The sequence below is a fragment of the Pseudophryne corroboree genome, unplaced genomic scaffold (assembly GCF_028390025.1).
Source record: "Pseudophryne corroboree isolate aPseCor3 unplaced genomic scaffold, aPseCor3.hap2 scaffold_749, whole genome shotgun sequence".
In the NCBI taxonomy this organism is placed as follows: Eukaryota; Metazoa; Chordata; class Amphibia; order Anura; family Myobatrachidae; genus Pseudophryne; species Pseudophryne corroboree.
In genome coordinates, this window is record NW_026970329.1 from 164,760 (window position 1) to 192,549 (window position 27,790).

The following is a 27,790-nucleotide window of genomic DNA, read 5'->3' on the forward strand; positions in this document are numbered from 1 at the left end:
AAGCCCTCCCCGGCTCCTGCAAAAACCTCAGCATGACGCTGGGGCCTCTCAAGCGGACTCGGGGACAGTGGGGGGCCGTCTCAAAAATTACAGCGCGCAGTGGGCTCACTCGCAGGTAGACCCCTGGATCCTGCAGATAATATCTCAGGGGTACAGGTTGGAATTAGAGACGGATTCTCCTCATCGTTTCCTGAAGTCTGCCTTACCAACCGTCTCTTCCGAAAGGGAGAGGGTGTTGGAAGCCATTCACAAGCTGTACGCTCAGCAGGTGATAGTCAAAGTACCCCTATTACAACAAGGAAAGGGGTATTATTCCACTCTATTTGTGGTACCGAAGCCGGATGGCTCGGTAAGGCCTATTCTAAATCTGAAGTCCTTGAACCTCTACATAAAAAAGTTCAAGTTCAAGATGGAGTCACTCAGAGCAGTGATAGCGAACCTGGAAGAAGGGGACTTTATGGTATCCTTGGACATCAAGGATGCGTATCTACACGTTCCGATTTACCCCGCACACCAGGGGTACCTCAGGTTCATTGTTCAAAACTGTCACTATCAGTTTCAGACGCTGCCGTTCGGATTGTCCACGGCGCCTCGGGTCTTTACCAAGGTAATGGCCGAGATGATGATTCTTCTTCGAAGAAAAGGCGTATTAGTTATCCCATACTTGGACGATCTCCTAATAAGGGCAAGGTCCAGAGAACAGCTGGAGACAGCTTTAGCACTATCTCAAGAGGTGCTAAGACAACACGGGTGGATTCTGAATATTCCAAAATCCCATTTAATCCCGACAACTCGTCTGCTGTTCCTAGGAATGATTCTGGACACGGTTCAGAAAAAGGTTTTCCTTCCAGAGGAAAAAGCCAAGGAGTTATCCGATCTGGTCAGGAACCTCCTAAAACCAGGAAAAGTGTCAGTACATCAATGCACAAGAGTCCTGGGAAAAATGGTGGCTTCTTACGAAGCAATTCCATTCGGCAGATTCCATGCAAGAATATTCCAAAGGGATCTGTTGGACAAATGGTCAGGGTCGCATCTGCAGATGCACCTGCGAATAACCCTGTCACCAAAGACAAGGGTGTCACTTCTGTGGTGGTTGCAGAAGGCTCACCTATTAGAAGGCCGCAGATTCGGCATTCAGGATTGGATCCTGGTGACCACGGACGCCAGCCTGAGAGGCTGGGGAGCAGTCACACAAGGAAGAAACTTCCAGGGAGTATGGACGAGTCTGGAAAAGTCTCTTCACATAAACATTCTGGAACTAAGAGCAATCTACAATGCTCTAAGCCAGGCGGAACTTCTCCTGCAAGGAAAGCCGGTGTTGATTCAGTCGGACAACATCACGGCGGTCGCCCATGTAAACAGGCAGGGCGGCACAAGAAGCAGGAGTGCAATGGCAGAAGCTGCCAAGATTCTTCGCTGGGCGGAGAATCACGTGATAGCACTGTCAGCAGTGTTCATCCCGGGCGTGGACAACTGGGAAGCAGACTTCCTCAGCAGACACGATCTTCATCCGGGAGAGTGGGGTCTACATCCAGAAGTCTTCAACATGTTAATAGACCGTTGGGAAAGACCAATTGTAGACATGATGGCGTCTCGCCTCAACAAGAAACTGGACAAATATTGCGCCAGGTCAAGAGATCCACAGGCAATAGCTGTGGACGCACTGGTAACTCCTTGGGTGTACCAGTCAGTGTATGTGTTTCCTCCTCTGCCGCTCATACCAAAGGTATTGAAGATCATACGGCAAAGAAGAGTAAGAACAATACTAGTGGTTCCGGATTGGCCGAGAAGGACTTGGTATCCGGAACTTCAAGAGATGCTCACGGACGAACCGTGGCCTCTACCTCTGAGAAGGGACCTGCTACAGCAGGGTCCCTGTCTTTTTCAAGACTTACCGCGGCTGCGTTTGACGGCATGGCGGTTGAACGCCAGATCCTAAAAGGGAAAGGCATTCCAGAAGAAGTCATTCCTACCTTGATTAAGGCACGGAAGGAAGTCACCGTGAAACATTATCACCGCATTTGGCGAAAATATGTAGCGTGGTGCGAGGATCGGAGGGTTCCGACGGAGGAATTCCAACTGGGTCGTTTCCTACATTTCCTGCAATCAGGATTATCTATGGGTCTCAAATTGGGATCCATTAAGGTTCAAATTTCGGCCCTGTCAATATTCTTCCAAAAAGAATTGGCCTCTGTCCCTGAGGTCCAGACTTTTGTCAAGGGAGTACTGCATATACAGCCTCCTGTGGTGCCTCCGGTGGCACCGTGGGATCTAAATGTAGTTTTAGATTTCCTCAAATCCCATTGGTTTGAACCATTGAAAAAGGTGGATTTGAAATATCTCACATTGAAAGTGACTATGTTACTAGCCCTGGCCTCTGCCAGGAGAGTATCTGAATTGGCGGCTTTATCTTATAAAAGTCCTTATCTAATCTTCCATTCGGATAGGGCAGAACTGCGGACTCGTCCGCATTTTCTCCCTAAAGTGGTATCAGCATTTCATCTGAACCAACCTATTGTGGTGCCTGCGGCCACTAGCGACTTGGAGGACTCCAAGTTGTTGGACGTTGTCAGAGCCTTAAAAATATACATTGCAAGGACGGCTGGAGTCAGAAAATCTGACTCGCTGTTTATATTGTATGCACCCAACAAGTTGGGCGCACCTGCTTCTAAGCAGTCGATTGCTCGTTGGATTTGTAACACAATTCAACTTGCACATTCTGTGGCAGGCCTGCCACAGCCTAAAACTGTAAAAGCCCACTCCACAAGGAAGGTGGGCTCATCTTGGGCGGCTGCCCGAGGGGTCTCGGCATTACAACTCTGCCGAGCAGCTACGTGGTCGGGGGAGAACACGTTTGTAAAATTTTACAAATTTGATACCCTGGCAAAGGAGGACCTGGAGTTCTCTCATTCGGTGCTGCAGAGTCATCCGCACTCTCCCGCCCGTTTGGGAGCTTTGGTATAATCCCCATGGTCCTTTCAGGAACCCCAGCATCCACTTAGGACGATAGAGAAAATAAGAATTTACTTACCGATAATTCTATTTCTCGGAGTCCGTAGTGGATGCTGGGCGCCCATCCCAAGTGCGGATTATCTGCAATACTTGTACATAGTTATTGTTAACTAATTCGGGTTATTGTTAAGGAGCCATCTTTAAGAGGCCCTTTCTGTTGTCATACTGTTAACTGGGTTTAGATCACAAGTTGTACGGTGTGATTGGTGTGGCTGGTATGAGTCTTACCCGGGATTCAAAATGCCTCCCTTATTGTGTATGCTCGTCCGGGCACAGTACCTAACTGGAGTCTGGAGGAGGGTCATAGGGGGAGGAGCCAGTGCACACCACCTGACCTAGTAAAGCTTTACTTTTTTGTGCCCTGTCTCCTGCGGAGCCGCTATTCCCCATGGTCCTTTCAGGAACCCCAGCATCCACTACGGACTCCGAGAAATAGAATTATCGGTAAGTAAATTCTTATTTTTTTATTATTTTGTGTGTTTGTAAGCGGCGACGGGGGCACAGCGACAGGGGGCAAAGAAAGAGGGGGCACAACTACTGGGGCAAAGGAAGATTGGGCACAACTACTGGGGCAAAGCAACAGGGGGGCATGTTTTTATCTGGCACTGTGGGGGATATCTGGCACTGGGGGTATATGTGGCACTGGGGGCACAGCCCTAGTAACAAGCATGACACCCTGAGACTGAAAACCCCTGGCACCGTGCATTTCCCACCCTAGGCTTATACTCGAGTCAGTAATTTTTCCTAGTTTTTTGTGGTAAAATTAGGTGCCTCGGCTTATATTCGGGTCGACTTTTATACTCGAGTATATACGGATTTTCACCAAGGAGTATGACTTTACATCCACAAGTGTTCCAGATGTCGGGCCAGCAGTGGGGTTACCCACAGGTGGATCTAATGGCATCTCGAAAAAATCATCAGACACCCCAGTATGTGTCCAGAACAAGACTTCCAAAGGCAATGGATGCTCTCACAATAGCGTGGCCATACAGCCTGGTATCTATTTCCACCATTCCCGCTGCTTACTCTGTTAAAGCGGATCAAGTAAGGAAAGTCCACGACCGTCATACTAGTGGCGCCTCATTAGCCTCGGCGAGCATGGTTCTCGGATCTCCGCTGTCTACTCGCAGACTGTCCGTGGTCATTCTGCTAGGTCCATATCCTCTGCAACAGGGCCCGTTTCTTTACCCTAATTCAGCGCGGCTGCGTTTGACGGGGTGGCTGTTGAAACTGCTATCTTAAAATGAGAGGGCATGCCGCAGGCGTTTATACCAACCATGTTACGTGCTAGGAAGCCAGTTACAGCAGCTCATTATCAGAAAATTGGGCGAGCTTACGTTGGTTGGTATGAAGCTCGGAAGTTTCCGACATCTTTCAAGTTATCCCGTCTTTGGCTATTTTTACAGACTGGATTAGATGGAGCACTACGTTTAGCTACACTAAAGGTGCAGGTTTCTGCAATGTCCATTTCTTTCAGCGCCATTTGGCTCTCTTGCCAACAGTGCGTATGTTCCTACAGGGTGTCCTTAGAGTTCAACCTCCATTTATACCACCTACAGCGCCATGAGACTAGAATCTAGTTTAGATTTTTCTCTGACGTCCTAGTGGATGCTGGGAACTCCGTAAGGACCATGGGGAATAGCAGCTCCGCAGGAGACTGGGCACAAAAAGTAAAAGCTTTAGGACTAGCTGGTGTGCACTGGCTCCTCCCCCTATGACCCTCCTCCAAGCCTCAGTTAGATTTTTGTGCCCGAACGAGAAGGGTGCAGGCTAGGTGGCTCTCCTGAGCTGCTTAGAAGTAAAAGTTTAAATAGGTTTTTTATTTTCAGTGAGTCCTGCTGGCAACAGGCTCACTGCATCGTGGGACTAAGGGGAGAAGAAGCGAACTCACCTGACTGCAGAGTGGATTGGGCTTCTTGGCTACTGGACATTAGCTCCAGAGGGACGATCACAGGTTCAGCCTGGATGGGTCCCGGAGCCGCGCCGCCGGCCCCCTTACAGAGCCAGAAGAGCGAAGAGGTCCGGAGAAAGTGGCGGCAGAAGACGTTCCTGTCTTCAAATAAGGTAGCGCACAGCACTGCAGCTGTGCGCCATTGCTCTCAGCACACTTCACACTCCGGTCACTGAGGGTGCAGGGCGCTGGGGGGGAGCGCCCTGAGACGCAATAAAATCGATATAAAAACCTTATATGGCTAAAAAAAAATGCATCACATATAGCTCCTGGGCTATATGGATGCATTTATCCCCTGCCAGTTTCCTGAAAAAAGCGGGAGAAAAGGCCGCCGTGAAGGGGGCGGAGCCTTTCTCCTCAGCACACAAGCGCCATTTTCTTTCACAGCTCCGCTGGAAGGACGGCTCCCTGACTCTCCCCTGCAGTCCTGCACTACAGAAACAGGGTAAAACCGAGAGGGGGGCACTATTGGCAGCTAATATATAAATACAGCAGCTATAACAGGGAGTAACACTTATATAAGGTTATCCCTGTATATATATATATAGCGCTCTGGTGTGTGCTGGCAAACTCTCCCTCTGTCTCCCCAAAGGGCTAGTGGGGTCCTGTCCTCTATCAGAGCATTCCCTGTGTGTGTGCTGGGTGTCGGTACGATTGTGTCGACATGTATGAGGAGGAAAATGATGTGGAAGCAGAGCAATTGCCTGTGTTAGTGATGTCATCCCCTAGGGAGTCGACACCTGACTGGATGGTAGTAATTAAAGAATTACGTGACAATGTCAGCACTTTGCAAAAAAATGTTGACGACATGAGACAGCCGACAAATCAATTAGTGCCTGTTCAGGCGTCTCAGACACCGTCAGGGGCGCTAAAACGCCCGTTACCTCAGATGGTCGACACAGACCCTGACACGGATACTGAATCCAGTGTCGACGGTGACGAGACAAACGTAATGTCCAGTAGGGCCACACGTTACATGATCACGGCAATGAAAGAGGCATTGAACATTTCTGACACTACAAGTACCACAAAAAAGGGTATTATGTGGGGTGTGAAAAAACTACCAGTGGTTTTTCCTGAGTCAGATGAATTAAATGAGGTGTGTGATAAAGCGTGGGTTTCCCCCGATAAAAAACTGCTGATTTCTAATAAGTTATTGGCACTATACCCTTTCCCGCCAGAGGTTAGGGCACGTTGGGAAACACCCCCTAGGGTAGATAAGGCGCTCACACGCTTATCAAAACAAGTGGCGTTACCGTCTCCTGATACGGCCGCTCTAAAGGAACCAGCTGATAGAAGGCTGGAAAATATCTTAAAAGGTATATACACACATACCGGTGTTATACTGCGACCAGCGATCGCCTCAGCCTGGATGTGCAGCGCTGGAGTGGCTTGGTCGGATTCCCTGACTGAAAATATTGATACCCTGGACAGGGACAGTATATTATTAACTATAGAGCATTTAAAGGATGCATTACTATATATGCGAGATGCACAGAGGGATATTTGCACCCTGGCATCTAGAGTAAGTGCGATGTCCATTTCTGCCAGAAGAACGTTATGGACGCGACAGTGGTCAGGTGATGCGGATTCCAAACGGCATATGGAAGTATTGCCGTATAAAGGGGAGGAGTTATTTGGGGTCGGTCTATCGGACCTGGTGGCCACGGCAACGGCTGGAAAATCCACCTTTTTACCCCAGGTCACCTCTCAGCAGAAAAAGACACCGTCTTTTCAAACCCAGTCCTTTCGTCCCTATAAGGGCAAGAGGGAAAAAGGCCGCTCATTCCTGCCTCGGGGCAGAGGAAGGGGAAAAAGACTGCACCATGCAGCCTCTTCCCAAGAGCAGAAGCCCTCCCCCGCTTCTGCCAAGTCCTCAGCATGACGCTGGGGCTCTGCAAGCAGACTCGGGCACGGTGGGGGGCCGTCTCAAGAATTTCAGCGCGCAGTGGGCTCACTCGCAAGTGGACCCCTGGATCCTGCAGGTAGTATCACAGGGGTACAAATTGGAATTCGAGACGTCTCCCCCTCGCCGGTTCCTGAAGTCTGCTCTACCAACGTCTCCCTCCGACAGGGAGGCAGTATTGGAAGCTATTCACAAGATGTATTCCCAGCAGGTGATAATCAAGGTACCCCTCCTACAACAGGGACAGGGGTATTATTCCACGCTGTTTGTGGTACCGAAGCCGGACGGCTCGGTGAGACCAATTTTAAATCTAAAATCTTTGAACACTTACATAAAAAGGTTCAAATTCAAGATGGAGTCCCTCAGAGCAGTGATAGCGAACCTGGAAGAAGGGGACTATATGGTATCTCTAGACATCAAGGATGCTTATCTCCATGTCCCAATTTACCCTTCTCACCAAGGGTACCTCAGGTTTGTGATACAAAACTGTCATTATCAGTTTCAGACGCTGCCGTTTGGATTGTCCACGGCACCACGGGTCTTTACCAAGGTAATGGCCGAAATGATGATTCTTCTTCGAAGAAAAGGCGTATTAATTATCCCTTACTTGGACGATCTCCTGATAAGGGCAAGGTCCAGGGAACAGTTAGAGGTCGGAGTAGCACTATCTCAGGTAGTGCTACGTCAGCACGGGTGGATTCTAAATATCCCAAAATCACAGCTGATTCCAACAACACGTCTACTGTTCCTAGGGATGATTCTGGACACAGTCCAGAAAAAGGTATTTCTCCCGGAGGAGAAGGCCAGGGAGTTATCCGAGTTAGTCAGGAACCTCCTAAAACCAGGACAAGTGTCAGTGCATCAGTGCACGAGAGTCCTGGGAAAAATGGTGTCTTCTTACGAAGCGATTCCATTCGGAAGATTCCATGCAAGAACTTTTCAGTGGGATCTGCTGGACAAATGGTCCGGATCGCATCTTCAGATGCATCAGCGGATAACCCTATCTCCAAGGACAAGGGTATCTCTCCTGTGGTGGTTACAGAAGGCTCATCTTCTCGAGGGCCGCAGATTCGGCATTCAGGATTGGATGCTGGTAACCACGGATGCCAGCCTGAGAGGCTGGGGAGCAGTCACACAGGGAAGAAATTTCCAGGGCTTGTGGTCAAGCATGGAAACGTCTCTTCACATAAATATCCTAGAGCTAAGGGCCATTTACAATGCCCTAAGTCAAGCAAGGCCTCTGCTTCAGGGTCAACCGGTATTGATCCAGTCGGACAACATCACGGCTGTCGCCCACGTAAACAGACAGGGCGGCACAAGAAGCAGGAGGGCAATGGCAGAAGCTGCAAGGATTCTCCGCTGGGCGGAAAATCATGTGATAGCACTGTCAGCAGTGTTCATTCCGGGGGTGGACAACTGGGAAGCAGACTTCCTCAGCAGACACGACCTTCACCCGGGGGAGTGGGGACTTCATCCAGAAGTCTTCCAAGTGATTGTAAACCGTTGGGAAAAACCAAAGGTGGACATGATGGCGTCCCGTCTCAACAAGAAACTGGACAGATATTGCGCCAGGTCAAGGGACCCTCAGGCAATAGCGGTGGACGCTCTGGTAACTCCGTGGGTGTTCCAGTCGGTATATGTGTTCCCTCCTCTTCCTCTCATACCAAAAGTACTGAGAATCATAAGAAGGAGAGGAGTAAGAACGATACTCGTGGCTCCTGATTGGCCAAGAAGAACTTGGTACCCGGAACTGCAAGAGATGCTCACGGAGGACCCGTGGCCTCTACCTCTCAGGAAGGACCTTCTCCAGCAGGGACCTTGTCTGTTCCAAGACTTACCGCGGCTGCGTTTGACGGCATGGCGGTTGAACGCCGGATCCTGAAGGAAAAAGGCATTCCAGATGAAGTCATCCCTACCCTGATCAAGGCCAGGAAGGATGTAACTGCAAAACATTATCATCGCATTTGGCGAAAATATGTTGCGTGGTGTGAGGCCAAGAAGGCCCCTACGGAGGAATTTCAACTGGGTCGTTTCCTACATTTCCTGCAAGCAGGATTGTCTATGGGCCTAAAATTAGGATCCATTAAGGTTCAAATTTCGGCCCTGTCGATCTTCTTCCAGAAAGAACTGGCTTCACTGCCTGAAGTTCAGACGTTTGTCAAAGGGGTACTGCATATACAGCCTCCTTTTGTGCCCCCAGTGGCACCTTGGGATCTCAATGTAGTTTTAGGGTTCCTAAAATCACATTGGTTTGAACCACTTGCCACAGTGGATTTGAAATATCTCACTTGGAAAGTGGTAATGTTGTTAGCCCTGGCTTCAGCCAGGCGCGTATCAGAATTGGCGGCTTTATCCTATAAAAGCCCTTACCTGATATTTCATTCGGATAGGGCGGAATTGAGGACTCGTCCTCAATTTCTCCCTAAGGTGGTTTCAGCGTTTCACATGAATCAACCTATTGTGGTACCTGTGGCTACTAGGGACTTGGAGGACTCCAAGTTGCTGGACGTAGTCAGGGCCCTGAAAATATATGTTTCCAGGACGGCTGGAGTCAGAAAATCTGACTCGCTGTTTATACTGTATGCACCCAACAAGCTGGGTGCTCCTGCTTCTAAGCAGACGATTGCTCGTTGGATTTGTAGTACAATTCAACTTGCACATTCTGTGGCAGGCCTGCCACAGCCAAAATCTGTAAAAGCCCATTCCACAAGGAAGGTGGGCTCATCTTGGGCGGCTGCCCGAGGGGTCTCGGCTTTACAACTTTGCCGAGCAGCTACTTGGTCAGGGGCAAACACGTTTGCTAAGTTCTACAAATTTGATACCCTGGCTGAGGAGGACCTGGAGTTCTCTCATTCGGTGCTGCAGAGTCATCCGCACTCTCCCGCCCGTTTGGGAGCTTTGGTATAATCCCCATGGTCCTTACGGAGTTCCCAGCATCCACTAGGACGTCAGAGAAAATAAGAATTTACTTACCGATAATTCTATTTCTCATAGTCCGTAGTGGATGCTGGGCGCCCATCCCAAGTGCGGATTGTCTGCAATACTTGTATATAGTTACAAAAAAATCGGGTTGTTTATTGTTGGAAGCCATCTTTTCAGAGGCTCCTACGGTTATCATACTGTTAACTGGGTTCAGATCACAAGTTGTACGGTGTGATTGGTGTGGCTGGTATGAGTCTTACCCGGGATTCAAGATCCTTCCTTATTATGTACGCTCGTCCGGGCACAGTATCTTAACTGAGGCTTGGAGGAGGGTCATAGGGGGAGGAGCCAGTGCACACCAGCTAGTCTAAAGCTTTTACTTTTTGTGCCCAGTCTCCTGCGGAGCCGCTATTCCCCATGGTCCTTACGGAGTTCCCAGCATCCACTACGGACTATGAGAAATAGAATTATCGGTAAGTAAATTCTTATTTTTTTTATTTTTTTTTAAAGTCCTCACTTTTAGAACTCTTACAACAGGTGGATGTTAAGTTCTCACTAAGAAAACTGTTTTCTCCCAGCCTTAACTTCGGCAAAGTGTGTTTATCATCCAAGCCACCGTATCTAGTGTTTCATGGTAACGAAGCAGAACTTCCAACGAATTTCGCTTTTCTACCTAAGGTCGTATCCTCCTTTCATAAATGAATCAATCGTGGTTCCTGCTTTTTCCAAAGTTCAGGCACTCCAGCTACTCTGAATGTGGTTCGGGTGCGTCGCATTGTTGTAGCCCGAACATTAAAGCCAGCTTCCAAACAGACCTTGGCTAGATCAATTAAACTAACTATTCATCAAGCTTAATTTCATACTAGTTTAAAACCGCCTGCATCTATTTCAGCAAATTCAATGTCATGGGCAGCAGGTCATGTGGTTTTCACAATATAAATTTGCCGTGCGGTTACATGGTCATCAGTGCACACGTTTGTGCGCTTTTATACGTTTGCGGCATCAGCATCTAGCTTTGACCGTCTAGTGTTACAGGTGCCAAACAGCTCTCCTGCCCAAGGGGGGAGCTTTGTGCGTCCCAAGAGTACTCCAGTGACCCCTAGTGGATGAAAAAGAAAATATGATTTTGGTACTTACCAGGTAAATCCTTTTCTTGAATCCATAGGGGGCACCGGACGCCCACCCAGACCAGTTTTACCTGTAGTGTGGTAGGTTCCGTTTATACTTACAGTACACATTATCACCTACTTGTTTAAAGGTTAAGGTGATTATCGGTTCTAGTTTCAACTTTCTAGTTGTCCGTTATATTATAATGTTATATGTAATTCTCCATTGTTCATCCTCTTTCGCTCTGGTTCATCTCGGCAAAAAAAACACTGAGACATCTGGGGAATATGGAGCAGGAGGTGGAGGGTTACACATTTAAATATGTTGCACCGTCCATATCCCAAGAGTACTCCAGTGCCCCCTATGGATTCAAAGAAAAGGATTTATCTGGTAAGTACCAAAATCCTATTATCTGACAGCGTGCGGCAGTGTCTGACTGATGACGGTGACTTATATCTGACAGCGTGCGGCAGTGTCTGACTGATGACGGTGACTTATCTGACAGCGTGCGGCAGTGTCTGACTGATGACGGTGACTTATATCTGACAGCGTGCGGCAGTGTCTGACTGATGACGGTGACTTATATCTGACAGCGTGCGGCACTGTCTGACTGATGACGGTGACTTGCATGTGACGTATATGTATCATGTATTCGGTACAGTATGATTTATCGACGGGTGGGATGCCGGCTGTCACAATTCCGACAGCGTCATCCTGCTCGCCAGAATGCTGGCAGCAGGTGATCGCAGAGAATTCCCCTTGCGGGCTCAGTGGTTTGCTGCGCTCGTTGTGGACACCCACAAGTGGGAATAGCCCTGTTGAGATGGCGGCATTGTCGACTGTCGAGATTCTGGCGTCTGTATCCCGACAGTCGGCAAATGAAACGTACCGCCATGTATTAGAAACCTCGATCGTCCATGTGTTACTGCCGACATTGATAATGTATTTAGGCATTGATTTATTTCTTTTTCATCCACTAGGGGTCACTGGAGTACTCTTGGGATATGGACGGCTTCCGCAGGAACAGGGCACTGAATATTTAAATTTAGAACTCTCCTCCCCTCCATATCCCAGAGTACCTAAATGTTTTTTCTGTGCTCACAGCACTAACAGGGTTGTGTGGAGCTCCACACTCTTACTTTGAATTTTATTTTTATTGTTTACTTCATTTTTATACTTAGCACATCCCTTCCCAGTTTATAAAAAAAAACGTGGGTCCGGAATAGTGCCGCTGCGCGGAGGCAGCGCATTGCGTGTCGGTCCTCACACAGAGCACCCTCACAGCCACACGCAGCTCACTCATTGACTGCAGCAAGAGCTGGACGGAGCTTACAGAAAGAAGCCCCGTCGCAGCCCTCCCTACAGGAGACAAGGTATGCTGGGGGGACGGGGCGGTCAGCGTACGCTGCCGCCCCGCTGTGTGAGGAAAGTCTTTTCTGGTCACGCCGCTCGCACCCGCCGCTCCTAACAGGCGCCCGGCCCAGCCGCTCCGTCCACCGCTGTATGGGGCTCAGCGCCCGCCACAGCCGCTCCGACTAGCGCCCACCCAGAGCCGCTACACCAACGCTCAGACCCGCCACACGCCGATCACAACCGCCGGCCGCTCTCCCCGCTGAGTGCGCTCCCCGGCTCCCTGCACCAGATCTCCGGCTTACAGGACCCGCTCCCCGGCGCAGTGGTACACACCGGAGGGGGGAGAAGTCTCCTCACAGGCAGTTCTGCAGCAAGGAGGGAGAAAGTGAGCAATATAGAGGCTGGGTGGCTTATAACAGAGATAACATAGGCTGCATGGGTTTTAACAGTTATTACATAGGCTGTTATGCCTATGTTAACAGGGTTAGTTTTGCTACAGTGGTTACAGGTTATACAGACGTATGTTATAACCTGCACTGTGATTCTAACTGTAAGCATGGCATGGGGGCCATTTTAACCATGCTTCCTGTGTCGTCTTGTTTGTGATTCCAGAACGTTCCTGCTCTACATCTCTACTCCACCGGATGGCGCTGGGGTGTTAGTGGGAATTTTGGTTCAGATTTCATATAGTACTGGCCACGTGCACTGCACTGCACTGCAGATATATATATATATATATATATATATATATATATATATATATATATATTACACTCCTTAGTACAATTTTACTGAGTCGTGCAAGTGTCTGTCCTTGTATATTGTATTGTCTGTCTGCATAATGAGTAAGGCACCAGCAAAATCAAAAAAGCAGTTTCACTGCAATGTCTGTAAGTGTGTGTTACCGGATGGATCTACCACATGTACAGTATATTTTGTGGATTCAGCTACGAATACAATTTCCGCTCCGGTTTCAAAGCCGGTTTCATTGCCGAACCTCCATGGGCTGTGCTAACAGAGGTCATGGCTGCATTGCAATCGGAATTGGCCGCCGCTCGACAAGAGCGGGAAGCGGCAAGATCTGAGTCTCGGGTGAGACCGCCAGAACTACCGGAGGGGTCTCAGTCTTGCCAAAAGTCCAAGTCCATTTTGGGTAGAAGGGATAAATTTAATTTCTCTTACGTCCTAGAGGATGCTGGGGACTCCGTAAGGACCATGGGGATAGACGGGCTCCGCAGGAGACATGGGCACTTTAAGAAAGACTTTAGGTATGGGTGTGCACTGGCTCCTCCCTCTATGCTCCTCCTCCAAACCTCAGTTTACTACTGTGCCCAGAGGAGACTGGGTGCATTACAGGGAGCTCTCCTGAGTTTCCTGAAAGAAAGTATATTGTTGGGTTTTTTTTATTTTCAGGGAGCCTGCTGGCAACAGACTCCCTGCATCGTGGGACTGAGGAGAGAGAAGCAGACCTACTTCTGTGAGTTTCAAGGCTCTGCTTCTTAGGCTACTGGACACCATTAGCTCCAGAGGGATCGGTACGCAGGTCTCACCCTCGCCGTCCGTCCCAGAGCCGCGCCGCCGCCGTCGTCCTCGCAGAGCCGGAAGATAGAAGCCGGGTGAGTATGAGAAGTAAGAAGACTTCAGAGGCGGCAGAAGACTTCAGATCTTCAGTGAGGTAACGCACAGCAGTAAAGCTGTGCGCCATTGCTCCCACACAGCACACACAGGCAGACACTGTAAGGGTGCAGGGCGCAGGGGGGGCGCCCTGGGCAGCAATAAACCTCGTTTTCTGGCAAAAGTATATATATACAGCTGGGCACTGTATATATAAAGGGCCCCAGCCAGGTTTTTTACATATCTGAGTGGGCAGAAGCCCGCCGCTGAGGGGGTGGGGCTTCTTCCTCAGCACTCAGAGCCATTTTCTCCACAGCACAGCGCTGAGAGGAAGCTCCCCGGACTCTCCCCTGCTTATCCACGGTGAAAGAGGGTTTTAAAGAAGGGGGGGGGCGGCACATATTTGGCGCAATATACAGATTACAGCGCTATCTAGGTAAACATATTGTGTTTTTCCCTGGGTCCTATAGCGCTGGGTGTGTGCTGGCATACTCTCTCTCTCTGTCTCTCCAAAGGGCCTTGTGGGGAAACTGTCTTCAGATAAGAGGATTCCCTGAGTGTGTGGTGTGTTGGTACGCGTGTGTCGATGTGTCTGAGGTAGAAGGCTTTCCGGGGGAGGAGGAGAAAATGAATGTGGTGTCTCCGTCGACAACGCCGACACCTGACTGGATGGATATGTAAATTTATTGCACAAAAGATTAGACAAAGTGGAAGCTACGGAACAGCCAGGGAATCAAGCCATGTCTGTCTCAGTCTCAGGGACCTTCGGGGTCTCAAAAGCGCCCACTATCCCAAATAGTAGACACAGATACCGACACGGATTCTGACTCCAGTGTCTACTACGATGATGCAAAGTTACAGCCAAAATTGGCTAAATGTATTCGATATATGATTATTGCAATAAAATATGTTTTGCATATCACAGAGGAACCCCCTGTCCCTGACACGAGGGTACACATGTATAAGGAAAAGAAACCTGAGGTAACCTTTCCTCCCTCACATGAGCTGAACGAGTTTTGTGAAAAAGCTTGGGAATCTCCAGACAAGAAACTGCAGATTCCCAAAAGGATTCTTATGGCGTATCCTTTCCCGCCAAAGGACAGGATACGGTGGGAATCCTCCCCTAGGGTGGACAAAGCGTTGACACGCTTATCCAAGAAGGTAGCTCTGCCATCCCAGGATACGGCTACCCTCAGGGATCCTGATGATCGCAAGCAGGAGGTTACCTTGAAGTCCATTTACACGCATTCGGGTACCTTACACAGACCGGCTATTGCGTCGGCCTGGGTGTGTAGCGCTGTAGCAGCATGGACGGATACCTTATCAGCGGAAATTGAAACCCTGGATAAGGATACCATCTTATTGACCCTAGGACATATAAAAGATGCTGTCTTATATATGAGGGATGCTCAAAGAGACATTGGTCTATTGGGTTCTAGAATCAACGCTATGTCGATTTCTGCTAGACGAGTCCTATGGACCTGGCAATGGACAGGTGATGCCGACTCAAAAAGGCATATGGAGGTTTTACCTTACAAGGGTGAGGAATCGTTTGGAGAAGGTCTCTCGGACCTGGTCTCCACAGCTACAGCTGGTAAATCCAATTTTTTGCCTTATATTCCCTCACAGCCTAAGAAAGCACCACATTATCAGATGCAGTCCTTTCGGTCACAGAGAAACAAGAAAGTACGAGGTGCGTCCTTTCTTGCCAGAGGTAAGGGCAGAGGAAAGAAGCTGCACAACACAGCTAGTTCCCAGGAACAGAAGTCCTCCCCGGCCTCTACAAAATCCACTGCATGACGCTGGGGCTCCGCTGAGGGAGTCCACCCCAGTGGGGGCACGTCTTCGACTTTTCAGCCACATCTGGGTTCACTCACAGGTGGATCCCTGGGCAGTAGAAATTGTTTCTCAGGGTTACAAGCTGGAATTCGAAGAGGTGCCTCCTCGCTGGTTTTTCAAATCGGCCCTGCCAGCTTCTCCCTCAGAAAGGGAGTTAGTGTTAAATGCAATTCACAAATTGTATCTTCAACAGGTGGAGCTCAAGGTTCCCCTACTGCAACAAGGGAGGGGATATTACTCAACCCTGTTTGTAGTCCCGAAACCGGACGGTTCGGTCAGACCCATTTTAAATTTAAAATCCCTGAACCTATACTTGAAAAGGTTCAAGTTCAAGATGGAATCACTCAGAGTGGTCATCGCCAGCCTGGAAGGGGGGGATTTTATGGTATCCCTAGACATAAAGGATGCATACCTTCATGTTCCAATATATCCACCTCATCAGGCGTACCTGAGATTTGCGTTACAGGATTGTCATTACCAATTGCAGACGTTGCCGTTTGGGTTTTTCACGGCCCCGAGGATTTTCACCAAGGTAATGGCGGAAATGATGGTGCTCCTGCGCAAGCAGGGCGTCACAATTATCCCGTACTTGGACGATCTTATAAAAGCGAGATCAAGAGAGCAGTTGCTGAGCAGCGTGTCACTTTCACTGAAGGTGTTACAGCAACACGGCTGGATTCTCAATATCCCGAAGTCGCAGCTGGTTCCTACGACTCGTCTGACCTTCTTGGGCATGATTCTGGATACGGACCAGAAAAGGGTTTGTCTTCCAACGGAAAAGGCTCAAGAACTCATGACTCTGGTCAGGAACCTATTGAAACCAAAACAGGTGTCAGTGCATCACTGCACTCGAGTCCTGGGAAAGATGGTGGCATCTTACGAGGCCATTCCGTTTGGCAGGTTCCATGCAAGGACCTTCCAATGGGACCTGCTGGACAAGTGGTCCGGGTCACATCTACAGATTCATCGGTTGATCACACTGTCCCCCAGGGCCAGGGTATCTCTCCTGTGGTGGCTGCAGAGTGCTCACCTTCTAGAGGGCCGCAGGTTCGGCATTCAGGACTGGGTTCTGGTGACCACGGACGCGAGCCTCCGAGGTTGGGGAGCAGTCACACAAGGAAGAAACTTCCAGGGTCTTTGGTCAAGTCAAGAAACTTGTCTTCACATCAACGTCCTGGAGCTGAGGGCCATATACAACGCCCTTCGTCAAGCGGAGACCTTGCTTCCCGACTTACCAGTTCTGATCCAGTCAGACAACATCACTGCAGTGGCTCATGTAAACCGCCAGGGCGGCACAAGGAGCAGAGTGGCAATGGCGGAAGCCACCAGGATTCTTCGCTGGGCGGAAAATCATGTAAGCGCAATGTCAGCAGTGTTCATTCCGGGAGTGGACAACTGGGAAGCAGACTTCCTCAGCAGACACGACCTGCATCCAGGAGAGTGGGGACTTCATCAGGAAGTCTTCGCACAGATTGCAAGTCAGTGGGGACTGCCCCAGATAGACATGATGGCGTCCCGCCTCAGCAAAAAGCTGCAGAGGTATTGCGCCAGGTCAAGAGACCCTCAGGCGGTAGCTGTGGATGCCCTAGTGACACCGTGGGTGTTCCAGTCGGTCTATGTGTTTCCTCCTCTTCCTCTCATCCCAAAGGTGTTGAGAATAATAAGAAAAAGAGGAGTACAGACAATTCTCATTGTTCCAGATTGGCCACGAAGGGCCTGGTATCCGGATCTGCAGGAGATGCTCACAGGAGATCCGTGGCCTCTTCCTCTAAGACAGGACCTGTTGCAACAGGGGCCCTGTCTGTTCCAAGACTTACCGCGGCTGCGTTTGACGGCATGGCGGTTGAAACGCCGGAACCTAGTGGAAAAGGGCATTCCGGATGAGGTCATTCCTACTCTGATAAAGGCTAGGAAGGACGTGACCGCTAAACATTATCACCGTATATGGCGAAAATATGTTTCTTGGTGTGAGGCCAGGAATGCTCCTTCTGAAGAATTCCATCTGGGCTGTTTCTTTCACTTCCTACAGACTGGAGTGAATTTGGGCCTAAAATTAGGCTCCATTAAGGTTCAGATTTCGGCCTTATCCATTTTCTTTCAAAGAGAATTGGCTTCTCTCCCAGAAGTACAGAGTTTTGTAAAGGGAGTGCTGCATATTCAGCCTCCTTTTGTACCTCCGGTGGCACCTTGGGACCTTAATGTGGTGTTGAGTTTCCTTAAGTCGCACTGGTTTGAACCACTTAAAACGGTGGAGTTAAAAATATCTCACTTGGAAAGTGGTCATGTTGTTAGCCTTGGCTTCGGCTAGGCGAGTGTCGGAATTGGCGGCTTTGTCTCCTAAAAACCCCTATCTGGTTTTCCATATGGATAGAGCGGAATTGCGGACCCGTCCTCAATTTTTGCCTAAGGTGGTGTCGTCTTTTCATATGAACGAACCTATTGTGGTGCTTGTGGCTACGCGAGACTTGGAGGATTTCTAGTCCCTTGATGTGGTCAGGGCTTTGAAAATTTACGTGGCCAGAACGGCTAGTCAGGAAAACAGAAGCACTGTTTGTCCTGTATGCAGCCAACAAGGTTGGCGCTCCTGCTTCAAAGCAGACAATTGCTTGCTGGATCTGTAACACGATTCAGCAGGCACATGCGACGGCTGGATTGCCGTTACCAAAATCGGTCAAGGCCCATTCCACTAGGAAGGTGGGCTCATCTTGGGCGGCTGCCCGATGGGTCTCGGCACTACAGCTGTGCCGAGCTGCTACTTGGTCGGGTTCAAACACCTTTGCAAAGTTCTATAAGTTTGATACCCTGGCTGAGGAGGACCTCCTGTTTGCTCAATCGGTGCTGCAGAGTCATCCGCACTCTCCCGCCCGTTTGGGAGCTTTGGTATAATCCCCATGGTCCTTACTGAGTCCCCAGCATCCTCTAGGACGTAAGAGAAAATAAGATTTTAAACCTACCGGTAAATCTTTTTCTCGTAGTCCGTAGAGGATGCTGGGCGCCCGTCCCAAGTGCGGACTACTTCTGCAAGACTTGTATATAGTTTTGCTAACATAAGGGTTATGTTCTAGTTTTCATCGGTCTCCGACTGATGCTATGTTGTTTTTTCATACTGTTAACTGGTTAGTGTATCACAAGTTATACGGTGTGAATGGTGTGGGCTTGTATGAATCTTGCCCTTGGTTTAACAAAAATCCTTTCCTCGTACTGTCCGTCTCCTCTGGGCACAGTTTCTCTAACTGAGGTCTGGAGGAGGGGCATAGAGGGAGGAGCCAGTGCACACCCATACCTAAAGTCTTTCTTAAAGTGCCCATGTCTCCTGCGGAGCCAGTCTATCCCCATGGTCCTTACGGAGTCCCCAACATCCTCTACGGACTACGAGAAAAAGATTTACCAGTAGGTTTAAAATCTTATTTTGTCTTATGATTTATCAGTTTCTGCTATGTTGCATTCTGACGATTCTATGCCAGACCTCACTGCGCAAGATGAGGGTGAGGAGGGCGAAGTAGACCAGCAGTCAGATAGTGAAGATCTTGACAGCCCAGGCATTGATAATCTCATCAGAGCGGTGCGTCGGTCTCTGAAGTTTACAGAAACTGAAGAGCCTCTGACAAATGATGTAGTCGTCTTTACTAAATGAAAGAGATCTCCAATGTATTTTCCTGTTTCGGAATCTCTTAATAAGATGTTAGTAGAAACACGAAAGAATCCAGATAAACGGTTTTCTATACCTCGCAGATTTAAGTCTAGTTACCCGTTTCCAGAGTCTGCGACATGTACATGGGAGAATCCGCCAATGGTGGATTCGTCTGTGTCAAAACTTACAAAGAAATTAACCATACCAGTACCAACGGCTACTACGCTTAAAAACCCTTCGGACCGTAAAATAGAAGCTATGCTGAAGTCTATGTATATAGCAGCAGGAGTGTTGCTTAGACCTGGCTTGGTTGGCATTTGGGTCACTAAGGCGCTCATAGTATGGATAACAGAACTCGAGTCTGCCCTACATGACGATCACCTTATACTTCTTGCTGATCAAATCTGTGAAGCTTCTGAGTATCTATGTACAGCTTCTACTGACGTCTGTCAGCTCACTTCTCGCATTTCATCGTCTCTAGTTACAGTACGACGAGCACTCTGGCTGCGTTCTTGGCAAGCGGAGGCAGAGGTCAAAAGAGGTATAGAGGCGTTACCTTACGGTGGCGAGAAGTTGTTTGGTCCTGAATTGGACAAATGGATTTCTGAGGCCACGGGAGGAAAGTCTGTTTTCTTACCATTGCCTCCAACGGTACCTAGACGGAAATACTCTGGCCTGGCGTTCAAATCTTTTAGACCTCAGCCCTTTCGAGGCCGTGGTAGAGGAACAGCCACGCCTGGTAGACGAGGTCGAGGACGTGGTTTCCAACAAACCAACACCAGTCAGGACGCTAAGGTCACCGACAAGCCAGTGGCATGACGGGCTCCCAGCCCATCTCGGATCTCCAATTGTGGGAGCACGCCTTCAGACGTTCCATTTGGTGTGGTTCCAGACATCCACAGATGGGTGGATCTGCAATTTAGTGTTAAAAGGTTACAAAAGAGAGTCCGCCACAGTCATACTAGTGGCGCCTCATTGGCCTTGGAGAGCTTGGTTCTCGGATCTCCGCGGACTACTCGCAGACGATCCTTGGCCGCTCCCACTACGTCCGGACCTGTTACAACAAGGTCCATTCCTTTACCCCGATTTAGCGCGGCTGCGTTTGACCGGGTGGCTGTTGAGACCGCCCTCTTAAGAAGAGAGGGCATTCCAGAATCTGTTATACCAACCATGTTACGAGCTAGGAAGCCAGTTACGTCAGCTCATTATTACAGAATTTGGCGTGCCTATATAGGTTGGTGTGAAGCTCGGAAGTTCCCGACATCATCTTTCAAGTTATCCCGTCTTTTGTTATTTCTACAGACGGGGTTAGATGGAGGACTGCGTTTATCTACACTAAAGGTGCAGATATCTGCTTTGTCAATTTACTTTTAAAGACGATTGGCTCTATTGCCGTCTGTACACACCTTTATGCAAGGTGTCCTTAGAGTACAGCCTCCATTCATTCCACCTACAGCGCCATGGGACTTGAATCTGGTTTTAGATTTCTTACAGTCTTCATATTTTGAACTCTTACAACAAGTGGATATTAAGTTTCTCACTTGGAAAACTATTTTTCTCCTAGCCTTAGCTTCGGCAAGGCGTGTTTCAGATTTGGGTGCCTTGTCATGCAAGCCACCGTATTTGGTGTTTCATGATGACAGAGCGGAACTTCAGACGAATCCCGCTTTCTTACCAAAGGTAGTGTCATCTTTTCACATCAATCAACCAATAGTAGTTCCTGTGATAACAGGAGATTCTGGAACTTTAGATGTGGTACGCGCACTATGCGTTTATGTATCCCGAACGTCTACAGTTTGTAAGACGGATACGTTATTTGTTCTCTATGATGCTGCCAAGATGGGTTGGCCAGCTTCTAAGCAGACCTTATCCAGATGGATTAAACTGACCATACGTCAGGCTTACCTTCATGCTAGGTTACAGCCGCCTACATCAGTAACAGCTCATTCCACACGTTCTGTGGGAACTTCATGGGCAGCTGGTCGTGGAGCTTCTACGACGCAGCTTTGCCGTGCGGCTACATGGTCATCAGTGCACACGTTTGTGCGCTTTTACAAGTTTGATACATTTGCGGCATCAGCATCTAGCTTTGGCCGCCTAGTGTTACAGGTGCCAAACAGCTCTCCCGCCCACGGGGGAAGCTTTGGTGCGTCCCAAGAGTACTCCAGTGACCCCTAGTGGATGAAAAAGAAAATAGGATTTTGGTACTTACCAGGTAAATCCTTTTCTTTGAATCCATAGGGGGCACTGGACGCCCACCCAGAGCAGTTTTACCTGGTTTGTGATAAGTTCAGGGGATCTTATGGTAACACATTCTCACCGACTGGTTCAAAGTTTCAAGTTCTATCGGTTATGGTGCCAACTGTTTAGTTGTCAGTCACGTTATGTGTCAACTTTATTGTTGTCTGTTATGTTATATGTAATTCTCCATTGTCAACCTCTCTATAGCTCCTGTTCGGCTCCGTAAAAAACACTGAGGTACTCTGGGATATGGAGGGGAGGAGAGTTCTAAATTTAAATATTCAGTGCCCTGTTCCTGAGGAAGCCGTCCATATCCCAAGAGTACTCCAGTGCCCCCTATGGATTCAAAGAAAAGGATTTACCTGGTAAGTACCAAAATTCTATTTTTACATCTTTCAATAAAACCAGTTTTTTTCCAGCTTGTTATTCCTCTTACATCTGAATATACAGAGAGAGACTAAACGTTAATACATACAAAGTGCACTCACATACAGGGTGTATTCAATTGCTGACTGGTCCTTTCCGACGGAAAGGAGCCGACAACACTCTATTCAATGCCGGATTGACATTGTCGGAAACGGGGCTAAAAATCTGTCGGGTTTTGTCGCGCTTACGACAATGCAGGTGGAAGCCGCTGAACCGTCTACATTGCGACAGTCTTCTGACAAGTCTGATTTCCCGACTTGTCGGAAGAAACGGCCCCAGATTGAATAGGTCGGAACCCCTTCTGACCTCAATCAGTTTCCGTCTTTGATTGAATATTCCCCAGAAATGAAATTGAAAGTAAGAACAAGGTAATGTTAAGCATTAGTCCTACTTATTGCTTATAATGACATAAATCTGAAAGGTAATACAAAATAGTAAATGCAAAATCACTTTTCAGCGGAACACACACACAAAAGGAGGAGCGCTGCATAGCTGTAGTAAGTAGCAATTCATGTATCTCATCTCTCCCGCGTTGCGATCCGGTATCTTGGGCTCAAGCGGTGAGGTCTTCTCCAGGTGGTGGTCCCCTCTGCGATGCGTGGATTCAACTGGTGGGTCCTTCTGCACAATTGCCACTGGCGGACTTCCCGAGAGGCTGCTGGGAGGTCAGATGGGCGGAGCCAGTGCCGGGCAGACAGGGTGGCATTGAGCTTCCCTGCAGTTACTGCACCACCGTTCAGGTTGTGCCATCCTGACATGGAGAAGCGGAAAGTTGAGCTTTCTGTTCCATCGTGAATCGCACTCGCCATACTGTAGTGATGCGATTCGGCCGCGGAGCGGGGTGCAGCTGGGGAGGTCAGGGAATTTTCTGCGGTAAACTGCTCCGTGAATAGACGCCCTCAGGGCTCACAGCCCCCTCCCTATAGTCAGAAGACAGGTGACTTCCTCCCCCATATACCTTTGAGGATTTGTATATCAGACCAGCTCTCCTACAAGGGTTGGGTATGGAGTCCGGCGGTCAGAATACTCGCCACAGGTTCTATTGCTGCTCTATGGGTGTTGTGAACACCAACAAGTGGGAATAGCCCCGGCGCAGCTGTCGGTATTCTGACTGCCGTGATCTCGACCGACGAGATATTAACTGCATCCCCCTTACAACGCATAAATACAGATTACATTTTAAAAGGGGCAACACAATTTCCTTCCTCCCCTCACAGTACAGTCTACCCCACAGAGAGTGACGGTCCGGGGAGGGGGGTATCGGGGATTGGCGGAAGAATGCAGGCATGTTGCGAGCGTCTGGGGGGCATGTTTGAGGGTGCAGCTACCAGCGGCCATGCTGTGCGGATAATGGATGGATCTGCGACGGATGCAGCATGGTTGTACAAATCCAGGTATCTGCGGCATTTGCATTCTTGGTATCGGCCTCTGAGCTGCTGTTTACTGTGAGGAAGGATTCTTGGGATATGTGTATAGTACTAATGAATTTTAATTTAAAGGTGTTAAGGATAGAATTCCCTAAGGTCAGTCCCATCTCCTAAATGCAGAACCGCGGTGTGGCTCTCACAGGGGTGTAGTATGGTAGGCCGGCGGTCTGGCTCCCGGCGACCAGCATACCGGCGCTGGGAGCCCGACCGCCGGCTTACCGACAGTGTGGCGAGCGCAAATGAGCCCCTTGCGGGCTCGCTGCGCTCCCCACTCTGTGGGCACGGTGGTGCGCTACGCTATTTTATTCTCCCTCCGGGGGGTCGTGGACCCCCACGAGGGAGAATAAGTGTCGGTATGCCGGCTGTCGGGATTCCGGCACCGGTATACTGTGCGCTGGGATCCCGACAGCCGGCATACTGAAAACCACCCCTCTCACAGCTAGGAGACAGGACAGACCAAGGAAAAGAGAACTGGGTTACAACCAGGAAGAGCAGCTGCTGGGGAGGAGCCTAAACAGTGTGTGGAGGGGGGGAGCCGGAGGGGCAGACCGGGCTGTACCTGGGGGAGCGCTATGATTCATGGTTAGGGGGCAGCTCTGGTTTATGGGGAGGGGGAGCACTCTGATGTGTGATGCAGGGGGTGCTCTGGCTCATGGGGAGGGGGAGCACTCTGATGCGCGATGCAGGGGGTGCTCTGGTTCATGGGGTGGGGGAGCACTCTGATGCGCGATGCAGGGGGTGCTCTGGTTCATGGGGTGGAGGAGCACTCTGATGCGCGATGCAGGGGGTGCTCTGGTTCATGGGGTGGGGGAGCACTCTGATGCGCGATGCAGGGGGCAGCTCTGGTTTATGGGGAGGGGGAGCACTCTGATGTGTGATGCAGGGGGTGCTCTGGCTCATGGGGAGCACTCTGATGCGCGATGCAGGGGGTGCTCTGGCTCATGGGGGTGAGCACTCTGATGCGCGATGCAGGGGGTGCTCTGGCTCATGGGGTTGAGCACTCTGATGCGCGATGCAGGTGGTGCTCTGGCTCATTGGGTGGGGGAGGACTGATGCGCGATGCAGGGGGTGCTCTGGCTCATGGGGTGGGGGAGCACTCTGATGCGCGATGCAGGGGGTGCTCTTGCTCATGGGGTGGGGGAGCACTCTGATGCGCGATGCATGGGGTGCTCTGGCTCATGGGGTGGGGGAGCACTCTGATGTGCGATGCAGGGGGTGCTGTGGCTCATGGGGTGGGGAGCACTCTGCTGCGCGATGCAGGGGGTGCTCTGGCTCATGGGGAGGGGGTGCACTCTGCGCGATGCAGGGGGTGCTCTGGCTCATGGGGTGGGGGAGCACGCTGATGCGCGATGCAGGGGGTGCTCTGGCTCATGGGGAGGGGGAGCACTCTGATGCGCGATGCAGGGGGTGCTCTGGTTCATGGGGTGGGGGAGCACTCTGCTGCGCGATGCAGGGGGTGCTCTGGTTCATGGGGTGGGGGAGCACTGATGCGCGATGCAGGGGGTGCTCTGGTTCATGGGGTGGGGGAGCACTCTGATGCGCGATGCAGGGGGCAGCTCTGGTTTATGGGGAGGGGGAGCACTCTGATGTGTGATGCAGAGGGTGCTCTGGCTCATGGGGTGGTGAGCACTCTGATGCGCGATGCAGGGGGTGCTCTGGCTCATGGGGGTGAGCACTCTGATGCGCGATGCAGGGGGTGCTCTGGCTCATGGGGTGGGGGAGCACTCTGATGCGCGATGCAGGGGGTGCTCTTGCTCATGGGGTGGGGGAGCACTCTGATGCGCGATGCATGGGGTGCTCTGGCTCATGGGGTGGGGGAGCACTCTGCTGCGCGATGCAGGGGGTGCTCTGGCTCATGGGGTGGGGGAGCACTCTGCTGCGCGATGCAGGGGGTGCTCTGGCTCATGGGGTGGGGGAGCACGCTGATGCGCGATGCAGGGGGTGCTCTGGTTCATGGGGTGGGGGAGCACTCTGATGCGCGATGCAGGGGGTGCTCTGGCTCATGGGGTGGGGGAGCACTCTGATGCGCGATGCAGGGGGTGCTCTGGCTCATGGGGTGGGGGAGCACTCTGATGCGCGATGCAGGGGTGCTCTGGCTCATGGGGTGGGGGAGCACTCTGCTGCGCGATGCAGGGCGTGCTCTGGTTCATGGGGTGGGGGAGCACTCTGATGCGCGATGCAGGGGGTGCTCTGGCTCATGGGGTGGGGGAGCATTCTGATGCGCGATGCAGGGGGTGCTCTGGTTCATGGGGTGGGGGAGCACTCCGCTGCACGATGCAGGGGGTGCTCTGGCTCATGGGGTGGGGGAGCACTCTGATGCGCAATGCAGGGGGTGCTCTGGTTCATGGGGTGGGGGAGCACTCTGATGCGCGATGCAGGGGGTGCTCTGGTTCATGGGGAGGGGGAGCACTCTGATGTGCGATGCAGGGGGTGCTCTGGTTCATGGGGTGGGGGAGCACTCTGATGCGCGATGCAGGGGTGCTCTGGCTCATGGGGTGGGGGAGCACTCTGCTGCGCGATGCAGGGGGTGCTCTGGTTCATGGGGTGGGGGAGCACTCTGATGCGCGATGCAGGGGGTGCTCTGGCTCATGGGGTGGGGGAGCATTCTGATGCGCGATGCAGGGGGTGCTCTGGCGCTCAGGAGAGTCTCTATTTTGCAGTTTCAGAGCACCCCTTCCCTTACGTTATCTCACATTGTTCGAGTGGTCACCCAATAGATGGTAGAAAAAATAGGATTATTGTACTTGCCTTTAATCCATTGGAGGACACAAGACGCCCACCCTCCAGGTGTCCTGTGTCGCGGTGGTGGTGTTTACAATGTAGCAATGTTTTTGTCCTGTTCCGCTCATCCTGGTCTGGGCCGTATTAGCCAAGTAACTGACAAGTCTGGTTTCCCGTTTAGCTTTCAATCATTGTTATGTTTTTCTTAAAATGCCTGAGCTCCAACTTGCCCCCTGTGCGCCCCGCGCTTGCAGTGTTCTCCAGTGAGACGGCCTGTATTTGTTTCCTTGTCTTCCAGTATTGGACTTACCAGCCGATCTCTCTGAACTATTTGACCCGACGAAAGGTGAGTTATTGAGCTGCACTATACATGGCATTGCATGGACCGTGCCTCCAGCCCTGTTACATGGCATTTCCCCTGTGTTCCAGAATGCCTGGCGTCCGACCTGCTGGCAGAGCTGATGTCCTCTGAAGGTGAGCTGTTACTTCTAGTGATGAGTGTGCTTGGCTGGTTCTCCTCTTACATGGTCTCCTCCGTCTCCTTCCCCCAGTGTTTGCTCCGCTGCTCAGACTCTCTCCGCCTCCTGGTGACCATGACTATGTCTACAATTTGGATGAAAGTGAAGGAGTCTGTGACCTGTTTGATGTCCCCATTAACCTTTGATATCAGAACTTGGCTTTGTGCCTTACTGTAGATATGGACGGCAATGGTTCTCTATATTTGGATGTGAGTTGGGTACAGTGCTGTTTGCGGCACATATGTGTGATGAGACGACAGTCCTGATCCTTTCCATCCCATGTGTGACGCCATGATCCAGCAGTGACTGCAATGAGACTTAGATGGTGCACGCTGGACACTTGGATCCTCCACCGCCATATTGGGCTGTCACTGGCCAGACTCCCAGAGATAAATATGTGGATATAAAGTTATTTTTCTACCTGTCTGCTCTCGCTTCTGTCCTGTTTTTATAAAATAAATCAGTATTTTGTCAGTAGCACTCTACGCAGCTGCTGCAGTTCCTGTGTAACCTATAGTGAATATGCTGCCCGGAAGGGTTCACCTCTGGCCCCGTACATTTATAGACAGCGACTGACGATGGGGTGACACTCGCCCACCTACCGGGCACCCCACTGATCAGACACATCATTACATGGCACAATCTTTCCTACGTTCTTCTAATGAAATACAAGGCAGCCCTGTTGTGCTAAATGCTCTCAGCAGACAGAGGGTTGTGTGACTCTTTCCCCTCCCCCATCGGTGTGTCCTTGTGAGAAGACACAAAACTGCAGCACTGAACAGAAAGGACTATAGATCCCACATCATTGCTGGACCGTAGGAGATATGCCTGGCTATGCCGGTGCATGGTGACATCATTGCAGGACAGCGGGAGGTATGCCTGGCTGTGACTGTGCTTGGAGACATCAGTGCGGGGCAGGACAGCGGGAGCTATGCCTGGCTGTGACTGTGCGCGTGGAGACATCAGTGCGGGGCAGGACAGTGGGAGGTATGCCTGGCTGTGTGTGTGTGTGTGTGTGTGTGTGTGTATAGACATTAGTGCGGGGCAGGACAGCGGGAGGTATGCCTGGCTGTGACTGTGTGTGTGGAGACATCAGTGCGGGGCAGGACAGTGGGAGGTATG

General features: G+C 50.5%; 1 protein-coding gene across 1 annotated transcript in view; it reads left to right on the forward strand.

Annotated features, from left to right (window-relative positions):
• LOC135040595 (transcription factor E2F4-like) overlaps positions 1-27,094 on the forward strand; it is a 101,825-nt gene extending 74,731 nt beyond the window's left edge. The window contains 3 exon segments of the mRNA XM_063954837.1: positions 26,449-26,496; positions 26,580-26,624; positions 26,702-27,094. Coding sequence (XP_063810907.1) covers positions 26,449-26,496; positions 26,580-26,624; positions 26,702-26,814 — 206 coding nt within the window. The 3' untranslated portion in view covers positions 26,815-27,094.
• Positions 27,095-27,790: the final 696 nt, after the last annotated feature.